The sequence below is a fragment of the Seriola lalandi genome, unplaced genomic scaffold, assembly GCF_002814215.2.
Source record: "Seriola lalandi dorsalis isolate HSWRI2012SDOR001 ecotype SW California unplaced genomic scaffold, Sedor1 jcf7180002054864, whole genome shotgun sequence".
Taxonomy (NCBI): Eukaryota; Metazoa; Chordata; class Actinopteri; order Carangiformes; family Carangidae; genus Seriola; species Seriola lalandi.
The window spans coordinates 441327-453889 of record NW_019525417.1 but is presented as its reverse complement, the minus strand read 5'-3'; the positions used below and the strand labels follow the sequence as shown (position 1 = coordinate 453889).

The 12563-nt window shown below is 40.6% G+C and overlaps 1 protein-coding gene across 1 annotated transcript in view; it reads left to right on the top strand.

Annotated features, from left to right (window-relative positions):
• The first annotated feature begins 767 nt into the window (after positions 1-767).
• LOC111670946 (dynein axonemal heavy chain 1-like) overlaps positions 768-12563 on the top strand; it is a 32669-nt gene continuing 20873 nt past the window's right edge. Inside the window, 35 exon segments of the mRNA XM_023427931.2 lie at positions 768-938; positions 1043-1124; positions 1286-1460; positions 1736-1886; positions 2005-2137; positions 2232-2393; positions 2516-2768; positions 2904-3061; positions 3179-3390; positions 3735-4033; positions 4256-4406; positions 4495-4688; positions 4831-5056; positions 5232-5351; positions 5458-5540; positions 5705-5846; positions 6121-6276; positions 6403-6601; positions 6713-6966; positions 7896-8108; positions 8205-8369; positions 8469-8590; positions 8840-8945; positions 9045-9244; positions 9323-9491; positions 9645-9808; positions 9958-10071; positions 10164-10352; positions 10455-10560; positions 11183-11296; positions 11385-11534; positions 11650-11736; positions 11866-12052; positions 12136-12227; positions 12330-12484. Of these exon segments, the coding sequence (XP_023283699.1) occupies positions 768-938; positions 1043-1124; positions 1286-1460; positions 1736-1886; positions 2005-2137; positions 2232-2393; positions 2516-2768; positions 2904-3061; positions 3179-3390; positions 3735-4033; positions 4256-4406; positions 4495-4688; positions 4831-5056; positions 5232-5351; positions 5458-5540; positions 5705-5846; positions 6121-6276; positions 6403-6601; positions 6713-6966; positions 7896-8108; positions 8205-8369; positions 8469-8590; positions 8840-8945; positions 9045-9244; positions 9323-9491; positions 9645-9808; positions 9958-10071; positions 10164-10352; positions 10455-10560; positions 11183-11296; positions 11385-11534; positions 11650-11736; positions 11866-12052; positions 12136-12227; positions 12330-12484 (5654 nt within the window).

Sequence of the window (12563 nt, the reverse complement as noted above, 5' to 3'; positions counted from 1 at the left end):
GTTGTAATTGGAGGGAAGTAATGCCTGACGGGGGAACGGACTGTGACACAACACCGTAGGCGGAGCTATGCATCTCCCTGGCAACCGTTGCCGCGTCTGACGTTTATGTCCTTACGCTTGGAAACTGAGATTTTAACCGTTCAGCTAGCCAGTATTTCACCAAAAGTTATATACATTGTACCTAAAATGAGCGTTACAACTTGTGACTACATTTAAGCTGAGGTATGTCCAAACGTCTGTTGTCTTTTGGTAGCTAAATTAAAGTAACAAACTTTACATAGGCTACTTGTTTGTAACCATTCAGACAAGTGATTTGGCGAATGCAAACGTTGCGTTTAACGGTAGCTATATGTAGCTATGTACACTGACCCAATAAAGTGTTGTTAAGGTTAGCTCAAAAACCTTTAGTATATCACCTGCTCTCCTTATATACGTTAGGTGTTTGATTCTCCCGGGTCATAAACAGTCTTGGTGGTCTGGGTATCATCGCATTATCAGTCATTCGTTTTTAAATTACAAATGAATTACTGATTATCCGATTATAAGCAGACCAAAATGGTCCTTTATAAGTTTTTGGCAACTGCTTTTTATCATTATTTTAGTTTGAAACCAAAAACCGAATTCATATGTTTTTATTTGATTGATGAGTTTTCATCAATGTATTACATTTAGCAATACAGTTTATTTAAAAAGTACGTAGGCTACCACCAGGAAATTAAAATCGAGTATACTTTGTTCTTACATAAATTATTTTATTCTGCTAGAAGATGGAGGGCAAAACTACGCCTTATTTTGGGGCACTCGTGCCATATCCTCCCAGCAAACCTCCAGAGCCCAGGCTCCCAACTCAAAGTCACAGGCGCCTCCATTTAATCAGGAAATGCTCTCTGAATGAACAGGAGGGCCTCTACTCACAAGATATTACACCCGGGTTCCAGGTAAAAAACACATAAGCTCATGTATTTGATGCTAATTCAGAGGTTTTATTATGAAACCCATGCAAGGAACAAAGCTTCTTGCTCTGATCTAAACTTATTTTTAGTTTCTTACAGTTGGACCTAAAATCCAGCAAAGGTCACAGGGCCAATCCAACCTTCAGTTAAGTGAGTACAACACACCAAAAGGTGAGATACTATATGACATTTTTAGGCATGCAGATGTTTTAAGAATTTCTAGTATTTCTGATGTGCCAACTTTTGCATTGGTAAGATGCGCATATTATGCTCTGCTGAAAAAATGTTTAATGTTTTGTAAAATCTTTGCCCTTCTGCATGGTTTTCCATAGTTACAACAGTCAAGACTTCATCTGACCAGTACAAGTTTGTTGATAAGGATTACCATGGACCTATCTCACAGCTATCTCAGAATCCTTACTTCTGCAGGCATGGAGATACACCTAAGGTCCAGTTACCCTATCAAACCATTCCTGGCCAGATACCTCGCAAGTTAGCGATAGAAAGGTTTGTGCTATTTGTGTGCACCGTGTATAACAAAATAGGACACTTAATTTGTGAAGCTTTCAGCTTATTGCATGCCCTGTAGTGAGCCTATTCTATATACTGCAGGACCAGATTCACTGGTCACATAAGAGTGAGTAAGACACTGAACTTTTAACATACAGTGGATATGTAGCAATTTTCTCATACTGAACATTAGCTGGTAGTGGGGTTCATCAATTAGTTTAACTGCCTTTTGTTATGTCTTATTTATACTGTTTTATATTATTTTCTTGCAGACGTCGAAGGGAATACTTGAAATTAGATTTTGAACAGCTCCTGGCAGAAAAAGGCATAGACTCCAATCTTATAATGCCAAGAAATCCGAGGAGTAGTGATGAGGATGTGACAACATCAGACAATCATGTATCCCCCTGTCTCCCACTGGAGGTGAGCCAGTTACTGCTGCAATGTTGTCTGAGGCATTTTGGTTCCCAATTACCATTATATCCAACATTTTGGGGTTCAGTACCACGCCACACTTATCTTTCCCGTGTGTCTCCCTTAGATATTTGACAATGAGGAGTATGACTGCTGGACTCCAGAAGACTGGCTTGCCCTGGGCAAAGCTGAAGGATCACCTGATCAAAAACCTATCCCTGCAAAAGCACTGCTGCCTACAGATAACAGTACTTCTTCTGGTAAGATGTCCTCAGCAATATAGAGTGTAAACAGAATAAACATTGACATTACTTTCTGTTCTTTAATGGTTACTCTCTTCTCTCTCTTTTGAAGAGGACACCAAAAGCTCCTGCTTGGAGTACAGCTGGCATTTAGTTGGGGTTCTTGACTACAGTAGAGACAAATGCCAGTACCTGGTGCAAAAGGTTCACCAAGTGTCAGATGAGGAAGGAAATCCTATTCTAAACGAAGGACACAAAAATAGCAAATTTCCTGGTTTGTTTTTATTTCTTTGTGCCATAATAAGACAGTATTGTCTCATTATTTGTTCTTGTCTCTAAAACCCTCTGTTTGTCATGTTATGTCATGTATGCCTTCCCTGTCCCCCTGTTGCATAGGAGTAAACCCTTTGCTACCAGGCACTGAGCACTGGGTACCCAGGATCAGACTGTTATTCTTTGCTGAGGACCCACGTGTCTTTGTTGAACGGATTCAGTTTGCCCTACGCTTGAGGGAAAATACAGAGGCCCTGCTCTTCTACCACTTGTCTGTGGACTGCATGCCTATCTGGAAGGGAACGCCATCTCTTGATACCCACAGTCTGCAGTATATGAAAAAAGCCCTTTCAACCCCTGGGCTCAGGCTGGAAATGTAAGTAATGTCTGTTTCATATTACTGCTATAACTTCCCCCTTGTTCAGTATTGCCTGATTTATAAGAGGGCTCACAGAATTGAAAATGTAAACTAACTAATAAAAGGTGAATGAACCCAATATTATCTTTGCAGTATTGAGAAGTGTATAGGGGACTTGGAGAAAGAGGTCAAACTGGAATATTACCGTACTATGAACTGCATGACCTTTGACAAAGTTGTGATGAGCAATTCAGAGGAGTTTTCACACATCACCCAGCCAAAGAAGGACCCTGAGCATCTACCACAAAAAGGTGAGCCAGTTGGCCTTTTATACATTTGTTTAAGTCATTGGAGTCAAGATTAAACTATTTGCAGCCAAAACATGGTATTCACCTCAGAATCTAAATACTGGGTTGCTTTACTTACAGGGTGCATTCCAATTCCTCACTTTGACTATAAGAAGAACCAAGCTGTATTTGTCTTCCGCTCCCTGCTGAGAAAGCCAGAAGTGATCTGTGTATTATCTGAAGTAAGGTCTGAGTGTAACAAGGTAGCAACCATGAGGCTGTTCAATGTCACCTTGACCAAACCGCTGCAACTGGATGAGTTTGAGGTCATCCAGACTCAAATACATACTAAGGTACTGTAGTATCATGGTAGCTTTTCTTCTGCCATTATTAGGTAGGAAAGATAGAATGTTTTTTCTTTGAATAAAAAGGTGAATGCATAGTTTGCTTAAACAAAGTGTAGCTTATTCATGATCAACTAATTTGATAAAATTTGATCATGATCAACTTTAACTGCAGATTTAAGGCTTCTATTTTATTAAAGCGTTAGTGTGTACAAATCCAATTCATTTAAATTTGTCAGTGGTTACATTTTGTGGCTGATGTTAACTGGGAATTACCAGAGAAGCAAACCATGAAGAAATAAAAGACACCTGACTTCCATGAATAAAGAAACATCAAATTTTTTCCTCTTCAGATAAGCTTGCTTCTTCGGGAGTCATGGACGAACACGCTGAGCAACAGCATCCGTTCCAACCTGGGAAATATTGGCAAGGGCTCATACAACGTCAACGAGTCTCACTGGGATATGTACAAAATGTCCAGGCTATACGGACTAATGGGTGTCGTGCGTTTCAGAATGCAGGACTCCCTGCGCCACCTTGTGCAGAACTCGCTGGTCAGCCTGACTCGCCTTGTGTTGGACGCCTGCCACAGTGTGCTGACATGTCCTCAGGACCTGGTCTGGGGGAGTGACCTTATCACTAGTCCGTACAAGTAGGACAACATGCACTTGCACATGTAGTATAAACACACATGGGCCTACATGCACATGGTTATAAACATCACACACTTTTGTTCTCATACGCGTCAATATTGTCTTACATACTTTATATACTTAGTTCAGTTTTAATGAGTGACAGTAAGCAAGACATAACCTATTACTGTGTTGAATATTTAGCATTGTGTTGATAATATTACTCCATTGTCCATATCTAGGCCAAAAAAGAACCCTCTGTTCCTGGTGGACTTGGTTCTGGACCAGAATGGGGTTCAGTACAGCACACCGCTGGAGAATTTTGAGACGTCTATTGTTAACCTGTTTGATAGGAGCATTTTGGCAACGTACAATGTACCCCAGCTTGATAAGGTAAAATTAAATATGCAGTCACCTTAGTCACATAGCATTAAATTAAAAATGAAAAAGGATTTAACTGTTTCTCTCTTGTTCATGCAAGTTTGTGATGCAGAAGTTGTTTATTGGTGATGATCCATTACTGGAGTCAGTGAATTTGTGGGAACCAGAAGTAACTGAGCAGCGAGAGAAGGTCCGCAATGCACTGATACAAGCAGCCATCCCCCTCAGGGCTTATGCTACTGAATATGAAGAGCATTTAGATCTACACAACTTGGACATAGACACCCTTCTCAAGTAAGTTTGTATTTAAAATTACATATCTGAGGTCTCACAACTCCCTGTCACAAGTGTAGGGACATGATTTATGGTCCTCTCTGGATGGAATCAATGTTTTCCTCTGAATAATTCCTCGTTTCTGTCTCTATTTTGCTTCCAGCTCTCATACCCATGCTGAACAGACATCCCAAGAAGTGAAGAAAGAGGTGGAACAACATCTCAAAGAAATGGAAAAGATCCAACACTCCTTGCCATCCTACATTGTGATTGGTCCATTTATTGTCCGTGTAGACACTGTACGTCAGGCTCTCTCCAGCAAAAGAAAGGCTTTAGCCAATGCAATGCTGTGTCACCTGGCTCTGAAGCTACGCAAGAAGGTTGATGATGTAAGTCATTTGTTAAGAGGCCAGAAAAATATTTCATTATATATACTGTGTGAGTAACATTTATTGATGTGTTTTGATCATTTTTACACAGGACCTACATTTACTTCAACTTAACAATGACCTTTTCCTGCCTTTGGTCACTTGTGTTCTGAACATTGTAATCTTGTGTGTGTAGGCATGTGAAAAGTGTAACATTATAAGTAGAAAGCTACAGGAGATGCCCAACAGCATTGAGGAACTGACTGAAAAGAGAGAATGGATGAAACAAATCCCAGAACAGCTCAAGAGTTACAAGGTACGGATTGAAGTGATGAATTGAAATGATGAATGTTTCTGTCATTCATATCATGTGGAGGGTTACTTTCTCAAAAACTCTTATTTTTCCAATCTGTCCACAACAGGAACTTATTGGCAAGACCCTGTCAGACTATGAGGTACTAGAGGAACTTTGGTACTGTCTTTCAGATGAGGATGCTAATAAAAAGTAAGTGCAAAATCATCATGTTTATTTAAAACAAACTGATATGATGTGATATGAAAATTTCATTAATACGTTCTAATGTGGGATTAAGAGTGATTTAATGGGTTAGTGGTTAGAGCAAATAGATCAGTTTTTATGCTGATTGTTATAGTTACTTATCTATGCAGGTGGACAGCTATTGGATGGCCTCAAAGGATAATCAACCAGATGGAGGCAGCAGCAGTCCAGCATGTGGAGGATGAGGAGCGCTTCCGCAAGATCCAGCTAACTGATCAGAACAACTTTGGGGAGCACCTAGACACTCTACAGGTCAGCTGAGACAACTAGGGTTATTTGTTTAATAAGTACTTCCTACAGTATCAACTAAGGCCAGGTGCCCACTAATAACATAACTACTTCCAGATGGGCTCGGGATGATTTTCAGAAATATTCCTGACATCACAGGAATTTGAATATGTCTGGAATTGGACATATTATTATTCATAATGACTTGTCAATGGCTTTCTAGTTTACTGTTGTCCTTTAGTTTCAGGAAACTAAGATCGTGTTATTTGTTTATAAATCACCCTAACTGTGTTTATAGATGCTGGTTGCTGGGTTTACGGCCCATGTAGACATTGATCATGCCCATGATATGGCCAATGAGATGAGGCGTGCACGGGAGCAGCTCAAGGAATGCCAGACCTTGGCCCAAACCTACAACACCAGAGAACGTTTGTTTGGTCTTCCTGTCACGAACGTAAGTGAAAAGGAGTGCGGACGTGGTAGGATTTTTACAAACATTTTGTCATTACAGATGAATAATAATAATGAATAATAAATTAAATGTCATGCTTTTTCTGACAATTAAAAATGTATATTACAGTATGATCGTCTGCAAAAGCTGGTTAAGGATTTCCAGCCTTTTAAAGACCTATGGACCACCACCTCTGATTGGCTACATTCGCATGAGAGCTGGCTGAATGATTCACTATCTTCCATTGATCCTGAGCAGCTTGAGCGCAATGTTACAGATGCCCACAAGACCATGCACAAATGTATTAAACAGTTCAAGGACATTCCTGGTAGGTGACACATCTATCACCGTCCAAACTAGACAAAGTAAAGTGTTTGTTTGTGTGTTGTGGCTGACCTGTTATTTCTTTGTCTTCTCCCTTTGTCTTACATGACACTAGAGTGCCAGATGGTGGCAACTGTAATCCGCAACAAAATTGAGGACTTCCTTCCTTACATCCCTCTGATTCAAGGCCTAAGGAACCCAGGGATGAAGAGTCGCCACTGGGAGATGCTTTCTGAACGCATTCAGATGGAAGTAAAGCCCAAAGCGAACCTGACCCTCTCCCGCTGCCTGGAGCTTGGCCTGCAGAACCACGTGGATGACATAGCTCATGTGGCTGAGGTGGCTGGGAAAGAGTACACCATTGAGCAGGTACCTTTGAACCACAGTCACACATGCAGTATTGAATTAAGTGTTATGTGTGTTTCGTAAAAGGTTTGTGATGAATAGAGTGTTGCTGTGAAAAGTTTGGACAGGATTTGGGCAGCTTATTTTTGTGTCTGTGCACCTGGGTGAAAGTAGTCACACCATAGCTTTTAAGCTATTTACGCCTGTATGGAATGGCTATCTAAGCGCCTTGGGTTTTTTTTTTGCTGTTGAAAACGGTTCACATATACTCACATATACGCTGAGTGGCATACTAAATATCTGCCGCTGTCAGGCACCTATTAAATGCTGCTTTCTAGTTGAATGGGTCAAGCACAGGACTTTTCCACCAGGAAACTGGTGTCTGACTCCTATGTGAAATCAAAAGTTGATAATTAATGAGTTTTAGACTAAGTTGACTTTATCTTATTTTTATTATTATATTTAGTTTTAGTCGCAGTGTCGTTCAGTTTGGGAAACAAAACTACATGCTTAGGTTTAGAAAAAATAGACCCTTTCACAATATTAACCATGTGTTAGAAAGACTTTCTGCTAGAACTTCTCCCATGTGACTCACTGAAGTGGTCCAGGAGAGCCTAAAACCTGGGTGTAAATAGCCACATGCAGATAGCAATGTTCAGTATCCACCCAGGGTGTAAATAGCATTGTTGGCTAAGCACACCTGGGTACATACAGCACCTGGCCTTATTTTTAACCTCTGCCTGAACAGAATGTAGAAGTTTAGATGCAATTTCCACAACAGGAGCACTTCAGTGGAGTTCTACACCTACAAAATGATGAAATAGAAGCAAGGTGACTTTTTGTTTTTTTAAGTTCAATGCGACTCCACTTAACTTTGCTGATACAGTGTCAGTGTGGGAATATCTCCAATACAAATGGTGTTTGCTACCTTTGTTTCACACCGTCTCACCCAGGCGCTGGAAAAGATGGAGCAAGAGTGGACAACAGTAGTTTTTGATGTGCTGCCCTACAAGGAGACAGGCACCTACATTCTGAAGAGCCCAGATGAAGCATCCCAGTTGCTGGATGACCACATTGTCATGACGCAGAGCATGTCCTTCTCTCCCTTCAAGAAAGCCTTTGAGGACCGCATCAACACCTGGGAGAGCAAGCTCAGAATGACTCAAGTAAACTCACACACACGTGCACACACATTCTAACATTATCATGCAGTGACTTATGTTGTGCTGTGTTGTGCTACTGCCCTCTTCTGGTGCTTGCAGGATGTGCTGGAGGAGTGGCTGACATGCCAGCGCTCCTGGCTCTACCTGGAGCCCATCTTCAGCTCCGATGATATCAACCAGCAGCTGCCTGTGGAGGGAAAAAGATACCAGCACATGGAGCAAATATGGAAAAGAGTCATGAAAAGTGCCTTTAACAATCGAATGGTCAGTGCTTCCACACTTCTTATTCAAGGAAAGAGCTTAGAACAGATAATAATGATATGTTTGTTTACCACTTATGTGTGTTTTTGTGTTTACTTCTAGGTGATTAAGCTGTGTCCAGATGCTCGTCTACTGGACAAACTTAAGGAGTGCAACGTACTTTTGGAGCACGTGCAGAAGGGTCTCAGTGAGTACTTGGAGACAAAACGAGGCTCCTTCCCCAGGTAAACCAGTGAAAGTGTCCTGAAAACCCTTATAGCACTCAGTTTCTGATGGTGTTAATAATATAATTTGTCAGTGTTTTGATTCCACACAAAGTTCACTATTAAGTCACTTTTTCATATGCTGTAACCCCTGTCACCAACAGTGAGAGGCCAAACAAACTCCTATATGCCACCATGAAAGAAAACAAACAAAAATATGAAACACACACACACTGTGTGATGTAATATACAGTGAGTATTTGTTTGTAGGTTTTACTTCCTGTCAGATGATGAGCTCCTGGAGATTCTCTCCCAGACCAAAGATCCCAATGCTGTTCAACCACACCTGCGCAAATGTTTCGAGAACATTGCACAGGTTTGTTTTGCCTGGTTGTTTCTTTACAATTACTTTGCTTATAGACCACTGAAAACATAACATCCACACCACATGAATGAAACATTTGTTGGTTCTCAGCTTCAATTCCAGTCAGATCTACAGATCACACATATGTACTCTGGAGAAGGGGAGGAGGTGAAGCTGTTCCTGCCAGTGTGGCCAACTGGAAATGTGGAAAACTGGCTAAGGGATGTGGAGAAGTCTATGAAGGCCACGTTGAGGGATAACATTGACCGCTCACTCAAAGTCTACCCTGAGGTCTGCAATCTTGACTTTCAGTTATGATGTGTTTTCTACTCTTATAGGTTGCTTTTTATTTCAGTTGAAACATTTTTAAGGTGTCCAGCTGTTGTAAGATCTTTGTGTGTCCTCTTGACCCCTCAGCATCCTCGTGTAGAGTGGGTGTTATCATGGCCTGGTCAAGTGGTGATAGCAGGCTGTCAGGTCTTCTGGACTGCTGAGGTGTCTGAGGCTTTGGAGCGGGGAGACTTGGCTGACCACCTTTACCCCCAACTACAGACACAGGTGTGGACTTGGTATTAGACTGACAAATATTAAACTGAATAACATTAAATATCTAAAATTAATGAAAAAAATGCTACTATTTTATTTTCACACTTGCACTGAACAATTTGCACATTACAGAATATGTTAACATTTTGTTATTGATTTTTGCAGCTGGGTGACTTGGTGCAGCTAGTGAGACAAGGTCTCTCTATGATGCAGCGAGCTGTGCTGTCAGCCCTCATCGTCATAGAGGTCCATGCTAAGGATGTAGCAGCCAAGCTGGTGGAGCAGGAGGTCTCAAGCATCAATGACTTTGAATGGATCAGCCAGCTCAGGTTAACTGCTTGTTTTTCTTCTCTTTTTTTGTCTTTTTACTCCTGTCACTGTTACTTCTGTCACTGATCCTGACCTTGGAGATCACTGCATATTACTATTCTTAAATATTGTGTGCGCTGAAATGAGTGACAGTACTGATTGTTTGTAGGTACTACTGGGCAAAAGATGACTTGTACATCCGTGCTGTGAATGCAGAGTTCTTGTATGGATATGAGTACCTAGGTAACTCTGGACGCCTAGTCATCACACAGCTCACTGACAGGTAGGCACCGAGCTGTTAGGAATAATAATAAGTTGTCCACTGTTTTTGACTGAATACCATCCTTTGAATATACTGCTTTTTGGGTCTTTCAGATGCTACCTGACCCTGACAGGAGCACTGCACCTGAAGTTTGGAGGAGCTCCAGCAGGTCCAGCAGGGACAGGAAAGACAGAAACCACTAAAGACCTGGGAAAGGCTCTTGCCATCCAAACAGTGGTTTTCAATTGCTCTGATCAGCTGGACTTCATTGCTATGGGCAAGTTCCTCAAAGGACTGGCAAGGTTAGAGGCAGTTACCTTTAAGTGTAATGGATTGTCAGTTTTACTATTAAATGTTGCCATCAATCATACTTTGGGATTTCTTATCGGTCTTCCATTCTGTAGCTCCGGTGCTTGGGCATGCTTTGATGAGTTTAATCGTATTGATGTGGAGGTGCTGTCTGTCGTGGCACAACAGATCACCACTATACAAAAGGCCCAACAGCAAAGGGTGAGAAACTGATTCACTAGAAATTCACACAGTGGCACCTACAGTACTAATCCACCCACTTTACTTGAGTGTTACAAGTACTGTACACAGTTACAGTGAGTTTTTTATTTTATTTTGTGTGAATAGATAATTTTTTGTTTTGCATTTCAAGAAAGAACAAAGATATTATGCTGAAGTAGATTTTGCATATTTCATATATTTGATTAAAGTATAATCACTGAATAAATATCACATCATGGGGCCATTACACAGACTTGGAAACATTACTTTACAGTGTAATGTAAAATCAATCAGTGGTATTAATAAATTAGTATGTCATACATATCTGAATTATCACACATGGCTGTATTTCTATAAAATGACAAATGCTGCTCATACATGTCAGCAAAAATTACAAGTAATTTATCTGTGATATTAGTAATAAGTTCAATATTATGCATTACTAGTTTTTACATTAGTTGAATTAAAGAATATTTTATGTACAAAATATACCATTATCTCATTACATTTTTTTAAGACATTATACTGTAAACCAATAAAGAAAATGTGCAGGTCAACCACATACTGGAAAGAGGCAGTAATATGTTTCTCTAAAATAATTTTGTACATGTTGTGCTTTTAGGCAGAGCGGTTTATGTTTGAGGGGTCAGAGATCCCTCTTGTCCCTTCTTGTGCTGTATTCATCACTATGAATCCTGGTTACGCTGGACGCACAGAACTACCTGACAATCTTAAGGTTTGAAATGATAATTGAATCATAAGTAACTGTATAACACTGATGATAAGCAGATGGGGTTCAACAAATTACATTTGATCTTCTACAGGCCCTGTTTCGTCCTGTGGCGATGATGGTTCCCAACTATGCAATGATAGCTGAGATCTCCTTGTACTCCTTTGGCTTCAGTGATGCCAAAGTCCTCTCCAAGAAGATCACCACCACTTTCAAGCTCTCCTCTGAACAGCTCAGCTCTCAGGTACTGTAAGGATCCAGAGAACATCAGAATTAGAATTAGTTTAAATATATATGTATGTATATAAGAATAACAAAGATATAAAGATATGCTGGCTTTTGCTCTTGTTTATCTGAAGGATCATTATGATTTTGGTATGAGAGCTGTGAAGACTGTGATTTCAGCGGCTGGAAACCTGAAGAGAGAAAATCCTAACATGAATGAGGTTAGAAATGCCTCTTTTGTTTCTGATGGAAGTAAAGTATGTGGAAACACGACAGTTATTGTATAGCATTTGAAAAACTGTATTGGTTCCATTAATATCTTATTCTTCTGCAATCTCACTGTCTCCCAGGAGCTGATCTGTCTGCGAGCCATTCAAGATGTCAATGTACCAAAGTTTTTACAGGACGACTTGAAGCTCTTCCACGGTATTGTGTCCGATCTTTTCCCTAAGACAAAACAGGAGCCAATCAACTATGGCACACTCGAAGAGTCAATGCGCAATGTTTGCACCAAAAAGAACCTCAAAGATGTGGATGGTTAGTGTTCTTATTGTTTCTTTTCAGATATGCTGTTGCCTGTATTACTGAATTAGTAGATGACAGTATTGTTGTCATTGCAGGGTATATTAGTAAGTGTATTCAGCTGTATGAGACTACTGTGGTGAGACATGGCCTGATGTTGGTGGGACCCTCTGGATCTGGTAAAACCAAGGTGAGTCTTTTACATGTTGCTATAGTGTTCACAGTTGTATTCACTAAGAGGATTTTTGCACTGTAGAGTCCAGCATTTAAGTATTGCTGTTGCATGTTTTAGTGCTATGAGATACTAGGTGCGGCAATAACAGCTCTGAAGGGCCAGCCCTCTGTGAGTGGTGGTGTGTATGAGCCAGTTCACACATATGTCCTCAACCCCAAATCTATCACCATGGGACAGCTCTATGGGGAGTATGACTTGCTCACACACGAGTGGTAAGAAATGCTTTGTTCCACAGAAAATACAGAACAAATAAGAAAGACACAGACGTTATTGTACAGACCCACTTTGCCT